This window comes from Gorilla gorilla, chromosome 5 (assembly GCF_029281585.2).
Source record: "Gorilla gorilla gorilla isolate KB3781 chromosome 5, NHGRI_mGorGor1-v2.1_pri, whole genome shotgun sequence".
NCBI classification, from domain to species: Eukaryota; Metazoa; Chordata; class Mammalia; order Primates; family Hominidae; genus Gorilla; species Gorilla gorilla.
The window spans coordinates 187381743-187401120 of record NC_073229.2 but is presented as its reverse complement, the minus strand read 5'-3'; the positions used below and the strand labels follow the sequence as shown (position 1 = coordinate 187401120).

At 37.7% G+C, this 19378-nt stretch overlaps 1 protein-coding gene across 10 annotated transcripts in view; it reads right to left on the bottom strand.

Moving 5' to 3' along the window:
* The window catches only part of PACRG (parkin coregulated), a 576157-nt gene that overhangs the window by 238612 nt on the left and 318167 nt on the right, over positions 1-19378 (bottom strand). For all 10 annotated transcript variants that reach the window (XM_019029891.4, XM_055391409.2, XM_055391414.2 and 7 more), the window contains one exon: positions 13704-13875. In XM_019029891.4, the coding sequence (XP_018885436.1) occupies positions 13704-13875 (172 nt within the window). The remainder of the gene's footprint in view (positions 1-13703; positions 13876-19378) is intronic.

Here is a 19378-nt window from a genome sequence, read left to right as displayed (position 1 = left end):
TGTTAAGGTTGGATGGGCCCTAGACTATGTCTGGCCAATGAATAGTGAGTAGAAGTGAAATGTGCCCCTTCCAGGGTGGACCTTCTGAGCTCTTGTTTCCTGTGGTACTGAACCAGCAACAACTATCAGGCTGGGTCCCTAAGCAATGACAATGAACAGAACCTTGCTGCTAACCTGCAACAGACAGGTTGCACAGTCAGAAATCTATATTGTTCATGTTTTAAGTAATTTATTGTTTTAAGCCCCTAAGATTTTTGCGATTGGTTGTTATTGAAATGTAACCTAGTTTATTCTGATTGATAAAATTCCCTGTATCAGATTAAGGGAATTCCTTTCTATTCTCAGTTTGTTTTAAATACATGAATGAATGTTAAATGTTATCAAATGCTTTTTCACCATTTATTAAATAATCATTTTTTAATTCATTAATGTTGTCAATTGGCTTGATTGATTTTTCTAGTGTTAAGCCAGTCTTATACTCCTGAAATAAAACCAACTTTGTCATGAGGTATTATCATTTTTTATATATTGATGGATTCTATTTGTTAGTTATATTGTTTAATAAATTTTCATTGATGTTTATGAGTGAGATTGTCCTGGAAGTTTCCTTTCTTATAATATCCATGAATATTGGTATCAAGGTTATGCTAGCTTTATGAAATGAGTTGAAGTGTGTATTCTCCAGTTTTATTGTCTGGAAAAATTTGTACAAAATGACAATTATTTTTTTCTTTAGCTGTTTGGTACAACTAACCAGTGAAGCTATGTGAGCCTTGAGCTATTGTTGTGTGGGGGATTTTAATTACTGACTTAATTTCTTCATTTGTTGTATTAGTGTTTGTATTTTAACTTATTTTCTATTTTTCAGGTGTCAGTTTTGGTAAGTTATATTTTCCACCTTGATCATTTCATGAAAAATTCAAAGTTTTAGGGATAAGTTGTTCTTAATATCCTATCATGATATTTTCAATGTCTGTAGGATTTGTGTGACACTTCCTTTTTTATTTCTGATATTGGTTATTTCTGTCTTCTCTCATTTTAAATTTATTTATATATATATACTTTTTGAGACAGGGTCTCACTCTGTGACCCAGGCGGGAGTGCAGTGCCCAGTCACAGCCCACTGTAACACTGAGCTCCTGGGCTCATGCGATCCTCCCACCTCAGCCTCCCACTCTAGTAGCTGGGACTACAGGCGGCATCACCACATCTGGCTAATTAGTTTTTTTAATTCTAAGTTTACCAAATATTTATCAATGTTATTGGTAATTTAAAGGAACCAACCAACATTTGGGTTTTGGTTCTCTTAATTGTATGGTGGTTTTCTGCATGGATTTTAATTTATTTTTGCTTTATTTTTTGTAGGTACATAGTAGGTGTATATATTTATAGGTTACAATATGTATTTTGTTACAGGCATGCAATGTGTAATAATCGCATCAGGGTAAATGAGGTATTCATCACTTCCAGCATTTATTCTTTGTGTTACTAATAATCCAATTATGCTCTTTGAGTTATTTTAAAATGAACGATTAAATCGTTTTCAACTATAGTCACCCTGTTTTGCTAGCAAATACTAGGTCGTACTATTTCTAACTATTTTTTGTACCTTCTAACCATCCCCGCTTACTCCCCTCGCATCTGGTAACCATCCTTCTACTCTCTATCTCCATGAGTTAAATTGTTTTAATTTTGAGCACCCCAAAATAAGTAAGAACATGTGAAGTTCATCTTTTTGCACCTGGCTTATTTCACTTAACATAATGACCTCCAGTTCCATCCATGTTGTTGCAAATGGCAGGATCTCATTCTTTTTTATGACTAAATAGCACTCCATTGTGTTTATGTACCGTATTTTTTTTATCCATTCATCTGTTGATGGACACTTAGGTTGCTTCCAAATCTTGGTTATTGTGAATAGTGCTGCAATAAATACGCGAGTGCAGATATTTCTTTGATATACTGATTTCCTTTCTTTTGAGTATATACCTAGGAGTGGGCTTGCTGGATTGCATGGTAGCTCTCTTTTAGTTTTTTGAGGAACCTCCAAATTGTCCTCCATAGTGGTTGTACTAATGTACATTCTCACCAACGGCATATGAGGGTTCCCTTTTCCTCACCAACATTTGCTATTGCCTGTCTTTTGGATAAAAGCCATTTCAACTGGGATAAGATATCTCATTGTAGTTTTGATTTGCATTTCTCTGACGATCAATTATGTCAAGAACTTTTCATATGCTTATTTGCTATTTGCATGTCTTCTTTTGAGAAATGTCTATTCAGATATTTTGCTTATTTTAAAATTGGATTATTAGATTTTATTCATAAGGAGTTGTTTGAGCTCCTAATACATTCTAGCTGTTAATCCCTTGTCAGATGGATAGTGTGCAATTATTTTCTCCCATTCTGTGAGATGTCTCCTCACTTTGTTGATTGTTTCCTTTGCTATGCAAAAGGTTTATAACTTGATGCGATCCCATTTGTCCATTTTTGCTTTGGTTGCCTGTGCTTGTCGGGTATTGTTCAAGAAATTTTTGCCCAGACCAATGTCCTGGAGATTTTCCCCAATAGTTTTCTTGTAGTAGTTTCATAGTTTGAGGTCTTAGATTTAAGCCTTTAATCCACTTTGATTTGATTTTTGTATATGGTGAGAGATGGGGGTCTAGCTTCATTCTTGTGCATATGGATATTCAGGTTTCCCAGCACTTATTGAAGAGATTTTCTTTTCCCAGTGTATGTTCTTGGCACCTTTGTCAAAAATGAGTTCACTGTAGATGTATGGACTTATTTCTGACTTCTCTCTTATCTATGCTGTGCCACTGGTCTGTGCTTCTGTTTTTTATGCCATACTGTAGTATAATTTGAAGTCAGATGATGTGATTCCTCCAGCTTTATTCTTTTTGCTTTGGATAGCTTTGACAATTCTAAAATTGTTTTTTTCTGTTTCTGTGAAGAATGTCATAGGTATTTTTATAGAGATTGCATTAAATCTGTAGATTGCTTTGGGTAGTATGGACATTTTAATAAAATCGATTCTTCCAATTCATGAACATAAAATATCTTCACATTTTTTTGGTGTCCTCTTCAATTTCTTGCATCAATGTTTTAAGTTTTTATTGTAGAGATCTTTCACTTCTTTGGTTAAGTTAATTCTTAGGTACTTAGTTTTATCTGTGGCTATTGTAAATGGGACTACCTTGTAAAATTTCTTTTTCAGTTTGTTCACTCTTGGTATATGGAAATGCTAATGATTTTTGTTTGTTGATTTCGTATCCTGCTACTTTACGAATTTGTTTATTAGATCTAATAGTTTTTTGGTGGAGTCTTTAGGTTTTTCAAAATATAAGATGATATCATCTGCAAACAAGGATAATTTGACTTCTTCTTTTCCCATTTGGATCCCCTTTATCTCTTTCTCTTGTCTGATTGCCCTAGCTAAGACTTCCAGTACTAAGTTGAATAACAGTGGTGAAAGTGGGCGCTCTGTTGTGTTCCTGATTTTAGGAGGAAAGGCTTTCAGTTTTTCTCCATTCAGTGTGATACTAGCTGTGAGTCTGTCATACATGGCTTTTATTATGTTGAGGTATATTCCTTTGATAGTCAGTTTTTTGAGGGGTTTTCATCATGAAGGGATGTTAAACGTTTGTTTTTATTTTTCAGGACAAATTGAAAGGATCATAGGCTTTTTGTCCTTCATTCATATGTTGATGATGTTGACATGCTGTATAACATTGATTGCTTTGCATATATTGTAACATCCTTGCATCCCTGGGATAAATCTCACTTGGTCATGATGAATGATCTTTTTAATGTATTGTTGAATTCAGTTTGCTAGTATTTTGTTGAGGATTTTCCATCAATATTTATTAGTGATATTAGCTTGGGTTTTCTCTTTTTTTTTTAATGTGTCTTTGTCTGGTTTTGGTATCAGGATAATACTGGCCTTATAGAATGAACTTGGAAGTATTCTCTTCTCCTTTATTTTTTTTGGGAATAGTTTGAGTAGGATTGGTATTAGTTCTTCTTGAAATGTCTGGTAGAATTCAAGAGTGAAGCCATTGAGTCCTGGGATTTTCTTTGCTGGGAGACTTTTTATTATGCTTTGTCTACATTACTTGTTATTGGTCTATTTGGGTTTTGGATTTCTTTATGATTCAACCTAGGTAGGTTTTTATGTGTTTAGGAATTTGTCAGTTTCCTCTAGATTTTCCAATTTATTGGCATATAGTTGCTTATTGTACCCACCAATGATCCTTTGAATTTCAGTGGTATCAGTTGTAATGTTCCCTTTTTTATCTCTGATTTTATTTATTTGGGTCTTTTTTTTTTTTCTAACTTAGATCTGGTCTTTATTATTTCTTTTCTCCTACTAATTTTGGGTTTGGTTTACTCTTACTTTTCTAGTTCTTTAAGATGCATTGTTAGGTTATTTATTTCAAGTTTTTCTTTTTTGATGTAGCCACTTACAGCTATACATTTCCCTCTTAGTCATGTTTTTGCTGTATCTCATGTTTTTGCTGTATGTTGTGTATCCATTATCACTTGTTTCAAGAAAATTTTCAATTTCCTTCTTAATTTCTTCAGTGATCCACAGGTCATTCAGGAGCATATTGTTTAATTTCCATGCATTTGTATAGTTTCCAAAGTTTCTCCTATTGATTTCTAGTTTTAGTCCATTGTAGTTCAAGAAGATGCTTGATATTATTTGAATTTTTTTGAATGTTTTAAGAGTTGTTTTGTGACCTAACATATGGTCTATCCTTGAGAATGATCCAATGTTGATGAAAAGAATGTGTATTCTGCAGCCATTGGATGAAATGTTCTGTAAATATCCACTAGATTCATTTGGTCTATAGTACAGATTAAGTCAATGTTTCTTTGTTGATTTTCTGTCTGGAAGATCTGTCCAATGCAGAAAGTGGGGTGTTGAAGTCTCCAGGTATTATCGTATTGTGGTCTGTCTCTCTCTTTAGCTCTAATAGTATTTGCTTTACCTATCTGGGTGCTCCAGTATTGGGTGCTTACATATTTACAACTGTTATATCCTCTTGCTGAATCGACCCCTTTATCATTATATCTTTGTTTCTTCTTATAGTTTATGACTTGAAATCTATTTTGTCTGATATAAGTATAGCAACTTCTGCTCTTTTTTGGTTTCCATTGGCATGGAATATCTTTTTCCATCTCTTTATTTTCAGTCTACGTGTGTCTTCATAAGTGAAGTGTGTTTTTTGTAACAGAACATTAGGTCTTTTTTTTTTTTAATCAATTCAGCTACTCTGTGCCTTTTGATTGGAGATTTTTGTGCATTTACATTCAATGTTATTATTGATAAGTAAATACTCACTATGGTCATTTTGATATTTTGGTTTTGTGGTTGTTTTGTGATCTTCTATTGCTTCTTTCCTTCCTTCCTCTCTTCCTCTTGGTGAAGGAAGGTGATTTTCTCTGGTGATATGATTTGATTTCTTGCTTTTTATTTTATGTATATCCATTGTATTTTTTTTATTTGAGTTACCATGAGACTTGCAAATACTATCTCATAACTCATTATTTTAAGCTGATAATACTGTTTGCATAAATGAATGGGCAAAACGAAAACTAATCAAAACCCGCATCTTAACTTTGTCCCCCTGCTTTTTAACTTTTTTTTCTATTTATATTTTATTGTACTGTCTATGTCTTGAAAAGTTGTTGTAGTTTTTTTGATTGGTTCATCATTTAGTGTTTCTACTTAAGTGTAGTTTGTACACCATAATAACAGTGCTATAATATTCTATTTTTCTGTGTACTTACTATTACCCGTGAGTTCTGTTCCTTCAGATGATTTCTTATTGCTCGTTAACATCCTCTTCTTTCTGATTGAAGTACTCCCTTTAGCATTTCTTGTAGGACAGGTCTTGTGCTGATGAAATCCCTCAGCTTCTGTTTTTGTGGGAAAGTCTTCACTTCTCCCTCATATTTGAAGGATATTTTTGCTGGATATATTCCAGGTTAAAAGTTTTTTCCTTCAGCACTGTAAATATGTCATGACACCCTCTCCTGGCCTGTAAGGTTTCTACTGAATAGTCTACTGCCAGATGTATTAGGGCTCCATTGAATGTTATTTGTTTATTTTCTCTTGCTGCTTTTAGGATTCTTTCTTTATCCTTAACCTTTGGGAGTTTAATTATTAAATGTCTTGAGGTAGTCTTCTTTGGCTTAAATCTGGTTGGTGTTTTATAACCATCTTGTACTCGGATATTAATATTTTTCTCTAGATTTGGGGAGTTCTCTGTTATTATCCTTTTGCATAAACTTTATACCCCATCTCTTTCTCTGCCTTCTTTTTAAGGCCAATTACTCTTAGATTTTCCGCTTTGGGGCTATTTTCTAGATCCCGTAAGTGTGCTTCATTATTTTATATTCTTTTTTCTTTTGTCTCTCCTGAGTGTGTGTTTTCCAATAGCTTGTCTTCAAGCTCAGTTAATTCTTTCTTCGGCATGATCAATTCTGCTATTAAAAGACTCTGATGCATTCTTCAGTATGTCATTGCATTTTTTCAACTCCAAAATTTCTGCTTGGTTCTTTTTATTTTGATCTGTTTGTTAAATTTATCTAATAGAATCCTAAATTTCTTCTCTGTGTCTTCTTGAATATCTTTGAATTTCCTCAACACAGCTATTTTGAATTCCTTGTCTGAAAAGTCACATATCTCTATTTCTCCAAGATTGGTACCTGGTAGCTAACTTAGGTTTTTTTTTTTTTGGTGAGTTCATGTTTTCCTGGATGGTCTTGATGCTTGATGTCTGGGCATTGAAAAGTTAGGTATTGTGGTCTTCACAGTCTGGGCTTATTTATAGCTATCCTGTTTTGGAAGGCTTTTCAGATATTCGAAAGGACTTGGGTATTGTTGTCTAAGCTGTATCTGCATTGGGAGCACTGCAAGCCCAGTAATGCTGAGATTCTTGCAGAGTCATAGAGGTACTGCCTTGTTGGTCAGTTGGTGAGTCTGATTCCAGGCTATGCTCTTAGCCAGTATCTTAGCCAGTATACCTGTTAATCTATAGGCAGGATAAAGAAAGTCCGAAATGGTAGCAAAGGGAAAATTTATTTTTACTGAATAAGTCAAAAAAATAATAAGTCAGGAAGCCAAAAAGAAACTGCTAAATACCCCCACCCCAAACAAAGAAAAGTGCTACAAATCTATAATAAATATTCACAGAGAGATAAGAGAATAAACATAAAAGAACCAAATAGTATAAAAAAGGAACAGTCAGAGAGGAAAGGAAAGTTACAATAACTAAAGTGAAATATTCACAATTTTGGAAGATAGAGTTAAGGACATTTCTCAGGAAATAGAACTAAGCGACAGAGTAGGAAAAAATGAACAAAAAGATAAAGAACTAAGAGAATCCACTGGGAGGCATTATAGATGACTGGCTGGAATTACATCAGAAAACCAAGAGAAAACAGAGAGAAGATACTGTTAAAGAAGTAACACATAAAAACTTTTTAGTGCAGAAAGACATAGGTCTCTAAATTGAAATTTCCTGGGAAAATTGATTAAAAAAAAGCATTAAAGTATATCCACATAAAATTTCATATCACCAGAGATAAAGATTCAAAAATGTTCAGAGATTGGAGGCCAATAGGTCACAGGCAAATGACTAGAAGTTCAGATGCATCAAGATTTTCAAAGCAACATAAGACTCTGGAGGCGATAGAGACATGACCTCCCTGTTCTGAATGAAAAGGGTTTTCAACAAAGCAAACTCATAATCAAGCTTGATGATAGAATTTTCAGATATGCAAGAACTAAAAAATATACCTTTCATATGCTTCCCGGAAATTACTAGAAGATGCGAACTGTAACAGTGATGAGGAAAACAAGACAAAGAGCTAAGGAAAGAGGTTGAATATAAAAAAGGAGTAACAGGAAGTGTCAGGCCAAGACAATATGTGGTCTAGATTGGAGCAAATGGATGGATGGAGGGTGGAAGAGTGAATGTCTCCAGAAAGGGAAATAAAATTAATTTCAGATGAAGTCAGATAAATCTGGGTTATTTAATGTTCTGAACATTTCGAAAATAATATTCTTTTGACAGATCTTGTAATACTTGAAGAAAATTAGGAAGTATATAAAAATCAAGCATGCAAAATGAGAGGCAATTATCAATGCTGAGAAAAACAAGTTGTATTAGAAAAGTAATCATAGCAGATGTGGGACTTGCAGTGAACAGTATTTATGTGATCATAAATTAGTGGGGAAGAAGGTATGTTTGTGGAGGGGAGTTAAATTCTAATCAACATGAGGTGACTGGCAGTCCCTGCTACAACCAGTCTTTCAAAGGAGTTTCCAAATCAAGACTTTTTCCTTGTGACTAGTGAATTATTTCTCCCAATCCTTTGTGGAAACAACAGATTATTTGGTTTTCCTTTTGTCCTCTTGTTGTATTTCTATTTTTTTACAAGTTACCTTGGCTTTCTTTAAAAAAAGATTGCCTTACTGAAAGTGTTTTTTCTTTCACTTATACCTCATATGACATACTATCTATTTTAATCCATGAATGGTTACATTTAAGGCCTAAAATCTTAAAGTTGTGTTTCTCTAATCATGCACATTATGAACATGCAGTATCTCCTGATCCCACATACAAGGGAGAAAATTAGCATTCATCTCTTCCCCTCCCACCCATGTCCCACACCTGGCTCTTGCGTCCAGGACTCTTTGGCAGGGCCTGGGGCGTCCAAGCATCCTCTGTGCCCTAGCAGGCCTTGCCTCAGCCCGGCAGCATCAGCATCGACCACGGGCTTGTCAGAGATGCAGCATCTCAGGTCCGTTCGCATCTGCTGATCTGGAGCCTGCATTTTACCAAGGTCCGCGGATGCACACTGAAGCTTGGGAAGCGGTGCTGCGGCCGGTAGGCTGTTCAGTTGGGTTGGTGAAGATCCTAGATCTTAAAGTCAAAGGTCAGGCAGTGGAGGAAGGACAGAGATCTTTTTAGCTCTCAGTCAAGAAGTCTACCTTCCTTCCGGGGTGAAAACGATGAGTAGCAGCTGATTCTTTCTCAAATATGATGTCATAGTTTGCAGTACACAGTGAGCCATGACTATTAAATTTTTATTGTGAATATTTTAATCATTATAAATTGATCCTCTTTATACACTTGAAAACTCTTTACAATTAAATTTTACTTTTCTAAAATTAAAATCACTACTTCTGCTTTTTTATTTATTCCAATATATCTTTGAACATATTTAAGTATTATTTTGTTTTTTAGAGAGTTTACATACAGATTTTGTTTTTTCAGTTTTAAAGTTAATTTTCGTAGCTGATCTATTGGATGTTACATTCTTCATCCTATTTTGTGCTTTTGGTTCTTAGCCCTTCCTTGCTGTCTACTCAGCTTTTGTCCTTTTAATAGACAGACTCTGTTTAACTACCTTTATCTTCTGCATTGACTTTGAGGGTGTAGACCCCAGTTTTCCTGGGATTTTTAAGAGTCATTACTGCAAAATTATGATTCAACACTTCATGTGGCTTTGAAACTCTTTTCCCTCCACTATTTAGACATAACCCTAGGTTTAATGCTGACTGCTTTTCACACTACACTGTCCTCACTTGGGGACTCTCACTGTGCTTTACTTGCTGTGAGCTGGAGCACAGCCCCAGTCACCTTCTGGATGAAGGACAGAGGGATACTGCAGTCACTGCGTCCACAGTGTTTTTCTTCACATGACCGGGGTAAAATCATGCCCAAGATGTTTCTCCCCAATTCTATAAAAGGTGCTCTGTTGTCTGGAATTTACTCTTGCAAAAAATCTTAGCCTCAGTTAGTATTATTTCTTGGTGTATTGCTTTTTCCCCTGTCCAGACGTTTGAAGGATTTTTCTTTATGTTATAATTTAAAGTTTTTGGCAAATTGTGCCTCCACCTGAGTCTGTTTTCACTGATTTTCTTTAGATTGCTGCAAGTATTTTCTACCTGCATAATAAGAGATAATTTTTCCTCCTAGAACATCTCTTCGAATCACCTCTGCCATTATGGTTGCTATTCCTGTCGCTCTGATAGTTCCTCTTGGGAACACCTAACTTTTAACTCTTTTGTGTTCTATGTCCTCCAATGTAATATCTTTTCTGGCCTTATTTTTATACACTTGTCTTTTCTGAGAGAGCGCCTTAACGTTGCATTTATAATTGATCTTGTGCAGTTGATTATTCTCTATACTTCTATGGAGATTTTAGTTCTACTACGGCATTTTCAGTTTGCCTTGTCCTGTTCAAAATGGACTTCTTTTTATTTGAGTCTAATCTCCTCTTCTGGATTTCTGCTTCTGTTTCTCAGAGGCCACGTCTTCCTGAATCCTGAGGATGTCAAACAAGTTTCTACAAGTTTCTTCTGGTTCTTATGCCAGATGTTGTTGAGGTATTCTTTTCCTCCGATTGTGCACAATACTTCCTTCCCTGTGTGTAGAGATTTTTCCCATGGCCCCCTGTGGCTGCAGTGTTGCTACTGTTCTCACTTTTATTGAGGAGAGAGATTCTTAGAGTTTGCTGGTTGCTCTTGGCCCCTCTCTGCCCTCTTGACCGCTGTTTCGGAAGAATCCCCTTCTGAATTTCATATGCGGAGATTCCAGACACTAGCCTCCTGGTTTCACTCTGATGGATTGAGAAGGATTTGTCTTTTCCTACTGGATGGAGTAAATGTGAATCTGTAATCCCCGATCCAGACAAGTAAGAGGGCTGCTCTTTTCTCAGCCTCCCCTATGAGGTTTTGCTGCTGCTCCCAGCAATCAATGCTCCATCACCAACCCTGATGATTTTGGAGTTTCTGACCCAAAATAACTCAAGATGGAAATCAGAAAGGTGGGAGGGAAAAGGGAGCAGCAGTAGTTGTGCCAGAAAACAACATCAGTGAAATAGGTGTCCGAGACCCACAGTGTGGGTTATTCCAGAACTTGGGGGCTTGAACCAAGCAGCAGTAGGAGAAAGAACGGGGGATTCTTGTTTGTTATCATATTAGAAACCCCAGAGCCACTAAATGTGTCAATTTCTCATTCCAGTATTATCAGCCTTCTAATTTGTTGAAATCAACCCAGTTTCCAGAAATACAAGGGCAGCTAATCCCAGCTCACTGCCTCACAGTGAGTTTATACATTTTGCTTTGTTTTCATAGATATTAGTTAGAATTAAAAAAAAAAAACTTCTAGTCTGCTTGCTGGTAATGGTGAGGTTAATTTTTGCCCCTGGATAGAGTCAAAATTATACTGGGTATGGTGTGAAAATAAAATACACAGAGATGTTATACATTATGTCAATTGTGTACATCAGCCCTTTTCTAGATCCTGTTAGCCTCCTTCCAGAATTCCTCCTCAAACATTTTCTTTATGCACATAATATTTTTCACACTGTGCTGGAACTGTGCATGACCTTACATAAGTAATCAGCATTTCTTCCTGAGAAAAGTCTGGCTTTTAGTGACATAAACAGATTGAGAAGGAAGGAGCAGTTACACTCAGGATCAGTATCGAATAGCAGAAGCGCTGAAAGCCACGCAATGGCATCAACCAAGATAAATTGTCATTGCTTCAGGAACCTAAATCATCAAATTCATATCTAGTTAATTTTCCCTGACAAATCATGTTTACTGAGTTCTTGATAACGTTTTCGCTCATCGGCAGATGACCTCTAGCATGTGTGTACTGTAAATTTAGTCACATGACTCCTCTCTTTACTCATTTATGTATCTTCAAAATACAGATCAAACAAAATTGAAAATCACTTCACCTTGGCCTGCAAAACTCCAGTGTCGTATGCTTTAATTGCAGACAACATAATCAAAATATTACTTAGCAATTCCTTTTCTGCCTGTCAGTGTCTTCTAGTGGGCTCTGAGGGAGAGACCCCTGAGAAGGCAGTGATCCCAACATGAAGCACTGATTTAAAAAAAAAAGAGAATATATGTCCGAATATTGCTGCTATTCTGCCAGAGGAAAAGAACAGATCGTTCCTGCAGAGAATATTCTGGGCCTTTCTTGTTTATCAGAGAAAGCTACATATCATCCTTTAGAAATGTAGCAGTTCAAGTACAATTTAATGTATTCAAAAATGTGCCCCATCTGAGAGAAGAAATTACTTTTGGAAAAGGTTTTAATGTGGCTCAGGATGCTACACCCTCCCTGACAGCCTTTAAGGAGCCCGCCTTCCTGCAGCTGTGGATGAGGGAAGCAAGCTGCTATTTAATAAGCCCCTTTTCAGAGTCTCTTTTCTCTCCGTGTTACTTTCACATCAGGTAGCACCGTCCTTTGGTTTGGTTTCACTCTGTCTGTCTTGGTGGAAATGTGGTGTGGTCAGTTACAGATCTCTACGGAGACCTCAAAGACCTGAGGGAGAGTTTCAGAGTTGATTTGATGCAAGCAGTAAGAGCAGAACTGTGGAAATCTAGCATTTTGATCATGATACATTCGAATGAATGGATAAATTCGAATGAATGAATAAAAATGGTGACCGTTGATAAGATTAAATAATCCAGACTCTGGGAGATGACCCTATGTTGAGCTAGTTTGTTCTCGTTCTGATGAAACCACATGGCAAGAGCTCACCTGAGCCAGTGAGGGTGGGGTTCCCCAACCTAGAAGACTAGCTAAGCATCCTGTCAATCATTTTGGGAAGCTGTCCATCCTGGAGTGGAAGATGAGGTAGAACTTAGGGCAGGGGGAGCAGAGGCCTCCTTACCCCTCGAAGCCATGGGCAGTTGGGCCTGGATCCGGGGGGTGAAAGTGCCTGGAGCAGCTCTGGCTGAGAAAAAGGTAGGGTCTCCCTCATCTGCAGAATGAGTGTTCAGAGGAGGCACTGATCCTCTGCTTTTAATTAGTAGTAGCAGTAGCAGCAGTAGCAATGCAGGACAGGTGGGCAATTCTGGGGTTGGGGAGGGGATGTGCTGGTGAGGGTGAGAGGGGCCAGGCCTGCCACCTTGACTTGAGGAGAGGCCATCCTCTTCCTCAGCCTGTACCAGTGGATGCCAGGCATGCCCATCAGGGTGGCTCTACTGGCAGCAAGGTAAGAATGGCCAGAGAGTGTTCTGGAACCCCAGAAGGCTGTCACATGGGACAACCTCAGGTTCTTAGACAACTAGTCCAAGGGGCCGTGCGATGATGTGAGCAAGGTGCATGCAGAAAGGAAGGACAATCTCATTTCACAGACAAAGCCAATCACACGGCTACCCCAGAGTCACCCAGCTTACCTATTGTAGATTAAAAGTTTCAGGTATTTAAAAACATTCTTCTTTTCACCTATGCAGCTGGGCTTCCCTTCCTTAAAATTATGAATGCTACTACCTCAAATATACTCAACATAACGGTGTTTATAATTTAAAAATTAGAGATGCCATTTACAAAAAAAGACTTGGAAGTTAGCAGCAGTGGGTAAAGACCTCTGGATGCGTAAGTTAATGTTAATGCTTATGTCATTACTGTGAGGCATTTTAAATTAGCACAAACCCCATGGAATTTGGTTTATTTATGTGGCTAAGCCATAGTGAAATATTGATGATGGGATATATTTTTGGAGATTTGGGTTGTCTGGCCTCCTAAGTCAATTTATGAAAATTCCTGCAAAACCTGGGGATCACCTCAGTCTGTTATGGTTTATTGCTTAATTAGCAAGTTGTCAAAAAGCAACACCGTATAAACTGAGTGATGCTTTTTCACCTGTTCACTTACTTTTTATCGGGATAATGAGCTGTGGAAGGACAGGTAGGATCTTGTTCCCACCGTGTTCCAGCATGTCGTGGATTCCTTGCCGAGCAAAAAACTCATAGGGAAATGTCATTTCACAAAGCCCATCAAAAAACAGAGGCAGATAATGATGGTAATCCAGCTTCTCAATTTCTACCTGAAAGTAAAGAAAGAAGAGACGCCATGTGAAAACAGCATTCGGGCAGAGCACGGCTGACAAGCTATGCAGCTGTCACCCACTCCAGAGGGGCACGCTCTTTAGAACTTCAGGAAGACTTTCTTAACCCATCCCCCTAATGACCTGAAGTATGTCATCGTGTCCTGAATCAATGAGCAATGAGGTTAAAATCATGGACCTTTAGATCTTAACAGTTAAATCTCCCATCCACATACAATGCACATTGAGAGCACATTAATAATTTGCTGCCTTTTTGTTAATTTGTTAACATTTGGCTCAAGTATGATACTGAATAGGATTCAAGAAGCCTCTAGAATGTTTGCTGAAAAGATCCACGTAAAAATAAAATGAAAGAAATAAAAACAGCTGAAAAAGATTGGTGCCCAAGGTTCTAAGAAGAAAGCTACAGAAGTGCACGTTCATACGTTCCTGGGAGGCATATGCCTTCTTTGGGGCAAACAGGAGAGTGAGAGATCAAGCTTGATTCCTGGCTTGTTCACTGGAGCCTGGATGACAAATAGAACATTCAAGACATCAAGAAGAAATGGAGAGGACAAAGAGTCGGCTGAACCTGGGACCACTGACACCTCAAAGTCAAAACATCCCAACCTCCCTTTGCCTGCTTCTTCTGGGAGCAGAGACAAATCTCTTTCCCACATCTCCACCCATCATCCTCAGTGTCCCTCCATGTCCCCTGTCCAGACCTTGGCAGTAGCATCCAGCAGCACCAGGGAATGGGAACTAAAACTCTGGGGTTGAGAAAAGAGATTGTGAGTTGGGAATCATCTACCTGTAGAAGATTTGGTCTTGCTTGAGCCCTCCACTGTCCAGGGTACCTGTGGCCTGAGCTACTGCCAGCAAGGCGGCAGAGCTGAAGGTGAGAGTGTACATGGAAATGAGCCCACAGACTCGGACTGCAGGTATAATACATCTACACAGAGCAAGGGATGGGGCCTTCCCAGCAAGAGGTGATAATTTGCTTGGTTTTCAAATCCTTATGAATGCACCCAGCTTCTAGTTACCACCTTCTAATCAAGTGAGGAGCCCATCAAGACCTTTGAGAAACTCCCTTTTACATTAGTAGGAGATTAACAAATTTTTTATTGATAAATTACATATATACATATTCCCTATGTAGAGACAAATTATACGTATATTTATTTCCTATATATATTCCATACATTATATATATATTAATATATATTTATGGGATAAAAAGTGATATTCTGATTTTGTAACCGAAAATTGTAATACCACTTAGTGGGAGATTTTTGCACCTTCCAGCTCTCTCTCAGCGTTCTGGAGTTTCACGCCACATGCCTGCCTACCCCTGGATGTGAGTAACTGGTAACAAACCCATCATCTTCCTGAGTGTTTACTGTGGGTCGGGGTGAATCAAATTTCCTACAGTTCCCCAAGCAGCAGGCCTGTCTACAGTCTGCTCACAGACTTCCCATTTACAATGCATGTTCAGGTAGAAGCTGGGGATGTAGAGGGAGTCCAGCCAATCAAGGAAGTAAGCAGGTAAGAGGCAATGTCCAGATCCTCTGTTGGAACTGGAGCATAGAAAACAAATCCCTAATGTAGGTTTATACAGACATCAGTTTTACTTTCCTTTCCTTTTATATTTATAAAATTTATGTTATTCAGCATACATTTATGGAATATATATTTTCTCAGAGATTTATGTGCATTTGGAAATATTTTAAAACATTATTTTGAACAATTTGAAATAATTATTTTTTCTTAGGTCCTAAAGGCCCAATGTTTTTATGGATAATTTTACATTGTATACTAATTTCATAATAAAAATGTCATCTATACTATATTTTTGAAACATTTTTGGTATGTTTTGCTAATTCTTTTAGCTTATTGTCACACTTTTACAAGTGTTTCTTGTAAGTACAAAATTAAATTTTGTATTTTACTATGGCCTAAGATGTTGTATTTTAATACATTAAGTCATTTACATTTATGGTCTCATTTAACTTCTGTCATCTTATTTTTTGGTCTCTGGTTGTTGTTTTTTATTTACTTTTTTCTTTGTATTTTGTAGTTTTGTTATGTACACTATGTTCTATTTACTTTTTTGTAATGACTTTAAGCTAAGACATCCTGTTCAAACATTTTATTGCAGCTACCTTAAACATTTCCAAACTTAAATTTATCTTAGTGAGAGATAAATAAAGTTAAAAGTCTTCTACTAAGACCGGTGACATGTCTATTTTTCCTTGGAATTCTATTTTTTCTTTATATGTTTTGGGGCAATAATACTAATATCAACAACAGCAACAAAAATAACACCAATGTTTGTGATGCCAGACACTGTTGTGAACACTGTGCTAGTTCATTTGATCCTCAAGTGACTGGAAGAAGTAGGCATTATTAATATCCTAATTTTCAATATGAGGAAATTGAAACAGAGAGAGATTTAATAACTTGCCTAAGGTCTGCAGCTAGTCAGTGCTGGAATTAGGTTTCAAGCCCAAGCAGTCTGGCTATATGACATGGCACTGCCTCTCAGGCTTTGTTGTTTGGCACACTGAGGTTCAGCATTATTATAACCTCCTGGTAAATTGTTCAATTTACCCTTATGTCCTTATCCTCTTTATCATTATTGATGCAGTTTGCCTGATTCTAATATAATATTATTATTGCTATAACTGGTTTATTTATCACATCTTTTCTATCCTGTTGCTTTCTTCCTTCCTCTGACATTAGATTTTAAGTGTCTCTCTGAAGTAACTTACAGATTTGTGTTTCCCACTTTTCTTTTATAATGTGCCTTCAAACAACAAATACTGAGTACCTGCATAATTCCTATTCTCAAAATTTTGAAAAACAAAAGTTATGAGAAAAGAGAAAAATGACGGAGCAATTGAAAGACAAAAGCCAAATGAAAGATTGAGCAAGTGAGAGAGATTGAGAAAGAGAAAAGAAATTATCTCTACATCTTCATATCCTCCAAGATCACTGACCACAGCAGTTCTTTCCTACAAAAAATTATCTTCTGTTTAGTTCTTTTTTTTTAACTTTTTTTTTTTTTTTGAGATGGAGCTTTGCTCTTGTTGCCCAGCCTGGAGTGCAGTGGTGCGATCTCGGCTCACTGCAACCTCTGACTCCCGGGTTCAAGCGATTCTCCTGCCTCAGCCTCCTGAGTAGCTGGGATTACAGGCATGCACCACCACACCCAGTTAATTTCATTTTTTGTTTGTTTTTTTTTTTTTTTTTTTTGAGACGGAGTCTCACTCTGTCACCCAGGCTGGAGTGCAGTGGTGCGATCTCGATCTCGGCTCACTGCAAGCTCTGCCTCCCGGGTTCACGCCATTCTCCCACCTCAGCCTCCCGAGTAGCTGGGACCACAGGTGCCCGCCACCACGCCCGGCTAAATTTTTTGTATTTAGTTTAGTAGAGACGGGGTTTCACCTTGTTAGCCAGGAGGGTCTCGATCTCCTGACCTCATGATCCGCTCACCTTGACCTCCCAAAGTGCTGGGATTACAGGCGTGAGCCACAGCACCTGGCCTTAATTTCGTATTTTTTTAAGTAGAGATTTTTTTTTTTATTAGAGATCACCTGGCCTTAGGTGATCCACCCACCTCGGCCTCCCAAAGTGATGGGATTACAGGCATGAGGAACCACGGCCAGCCTTCATTAGTTCTTTTTATGACCTGTTTGTACACTATTTGCAAATATCTGTTGTCATTGCAAATATGTTGCCTTACTGTTAGAACAACAGGTAGGGATCAAACACCTCGTCTCACTGCCACCAGAGACACAGATATGGCTTTTGTTCAACTGACTCTGGAACTGTGTGAGGAGCTGCTGGATTCTACGGTGCCCAATAGGCAGCTCTCACCTGACGGACAAAGAGCTGCAGGGCTTGTGGATGGCAGTTCCAAGGTGAATGTATGTAATCCTGCTTAGAAGGCTGCCACTCTGATTGATGAAGAGTCAAGAAAATTCTTTTTCTTTTGAACTGTTTATAGCTTAGAGGTTGGGTAAAGTATAATTTTGTGAACAAAATTTACCCTTCTCTCTACCTGAGTTACCCTAAATTTGGAAACCATTTATGAGTATTTTTATCTGATAGCAATATATTTATTTGCATAAGTTCAGTAAGAATCTGTTTTCTTTTCTAACAGGGCATAATTGGAGAAATTGGTTATTTTACCAAGGCATTGACTGGAATGGCATATTTTCAGAATTGACCAGACTGAGGAATGGAGGTTGACTTTATAAATTCTTTCTGAGAAAGACTGGCCTAGTACCTTGTCTAAATGGTTCTCTTACAAGGTTTCTGACCTATGGTAAGTAAAGAATGTCATTTACTAACAGGCCTGGGAACCTTAAGATATTTTGGGAATTCAAGAAGAGAGGAATTTGTATAGGTATTACAAGCACAGTCTAATGGTGAATCCTTGGCTTGGCTCCTAGCCTTGAGGCTTTTAAAAAGCAGAATCCACAATTTCTCATAAAAGTTCCAGCAAAGACAACTTAAAAAGAGCCTACCAGTCTGGACAACATATTGAGACCCTGTCTCTATAAAAAATAAAAAATGAGCCAGAGTGGTGGCACACACCTGTGGTCCCAGCTATTTGGGAGGCTGAGATGGGAGGATTGCTTGAGCTCAGGAGGTCCAGGCTGTAGCGAGCCAAGATTGTGCAACTGCACTCTAGCCTGTGTGACAGAGTGAGACTCTGTCTGGAAAAAAAATAAATAAGCAGCTCAGGCTGATCACTATTCTTGCCATATTTTATGCAAATAACCAGGCCAAGTATAATGAGACCAAAATTTATTTTGAAAATAAATTGGTCCTATTATGATTTATCCTTGGCAGAAACGGGGAAACTAGAGACCAAAAAATTTGGATACTAGCCCTCACCATTGTTTTTGAGTTTTTATTATTTACCTACAATTTGGGCTAAATCCTGAATTATTTGCTGTCTGCAAGTCTAAAGAGGAACGAGGTTTTAATTTTCTTCATGATACTTTTAGTTGGCTCTTTAATGGAATAGGTACCTTTTTGTTGTTGTTCTGGGATACAAATTCTCTTTTGACTGTAATCCTTGAGTGCAAATTATTAATGTTATATATCTCACACTGTTTTACTCCTGAGAAAACCGAGGTCATTGTATTCTGAAGACTAGAGGTGCATCAACAGCCTGTGAACCTCCCTCATTAGGAATCCCACCGGGCCTGATCTATTTTCCATTGCCAAAGCACTGCTGCTAAAGTTTGACAATATGAAGCACTCTCTCTAAGGCTCAGGGATGATCATGGAAGAGGAGGGTGTGAGAGACTGTAAGAGCCGCATTAGAGGGGTGGAGCGTGGAAGCCAAAGCAACTCCATCCTGGGTGCTAATCTGCCATATTGGCTTCTGATTAACCTCAGTTCCGGGAATATCTCTGAGATTTTCAGTTTATCTATTCCTCCTCGTGTAAGAGCACCTACTTACCATAAATCCCACTGTGCGGGCAAA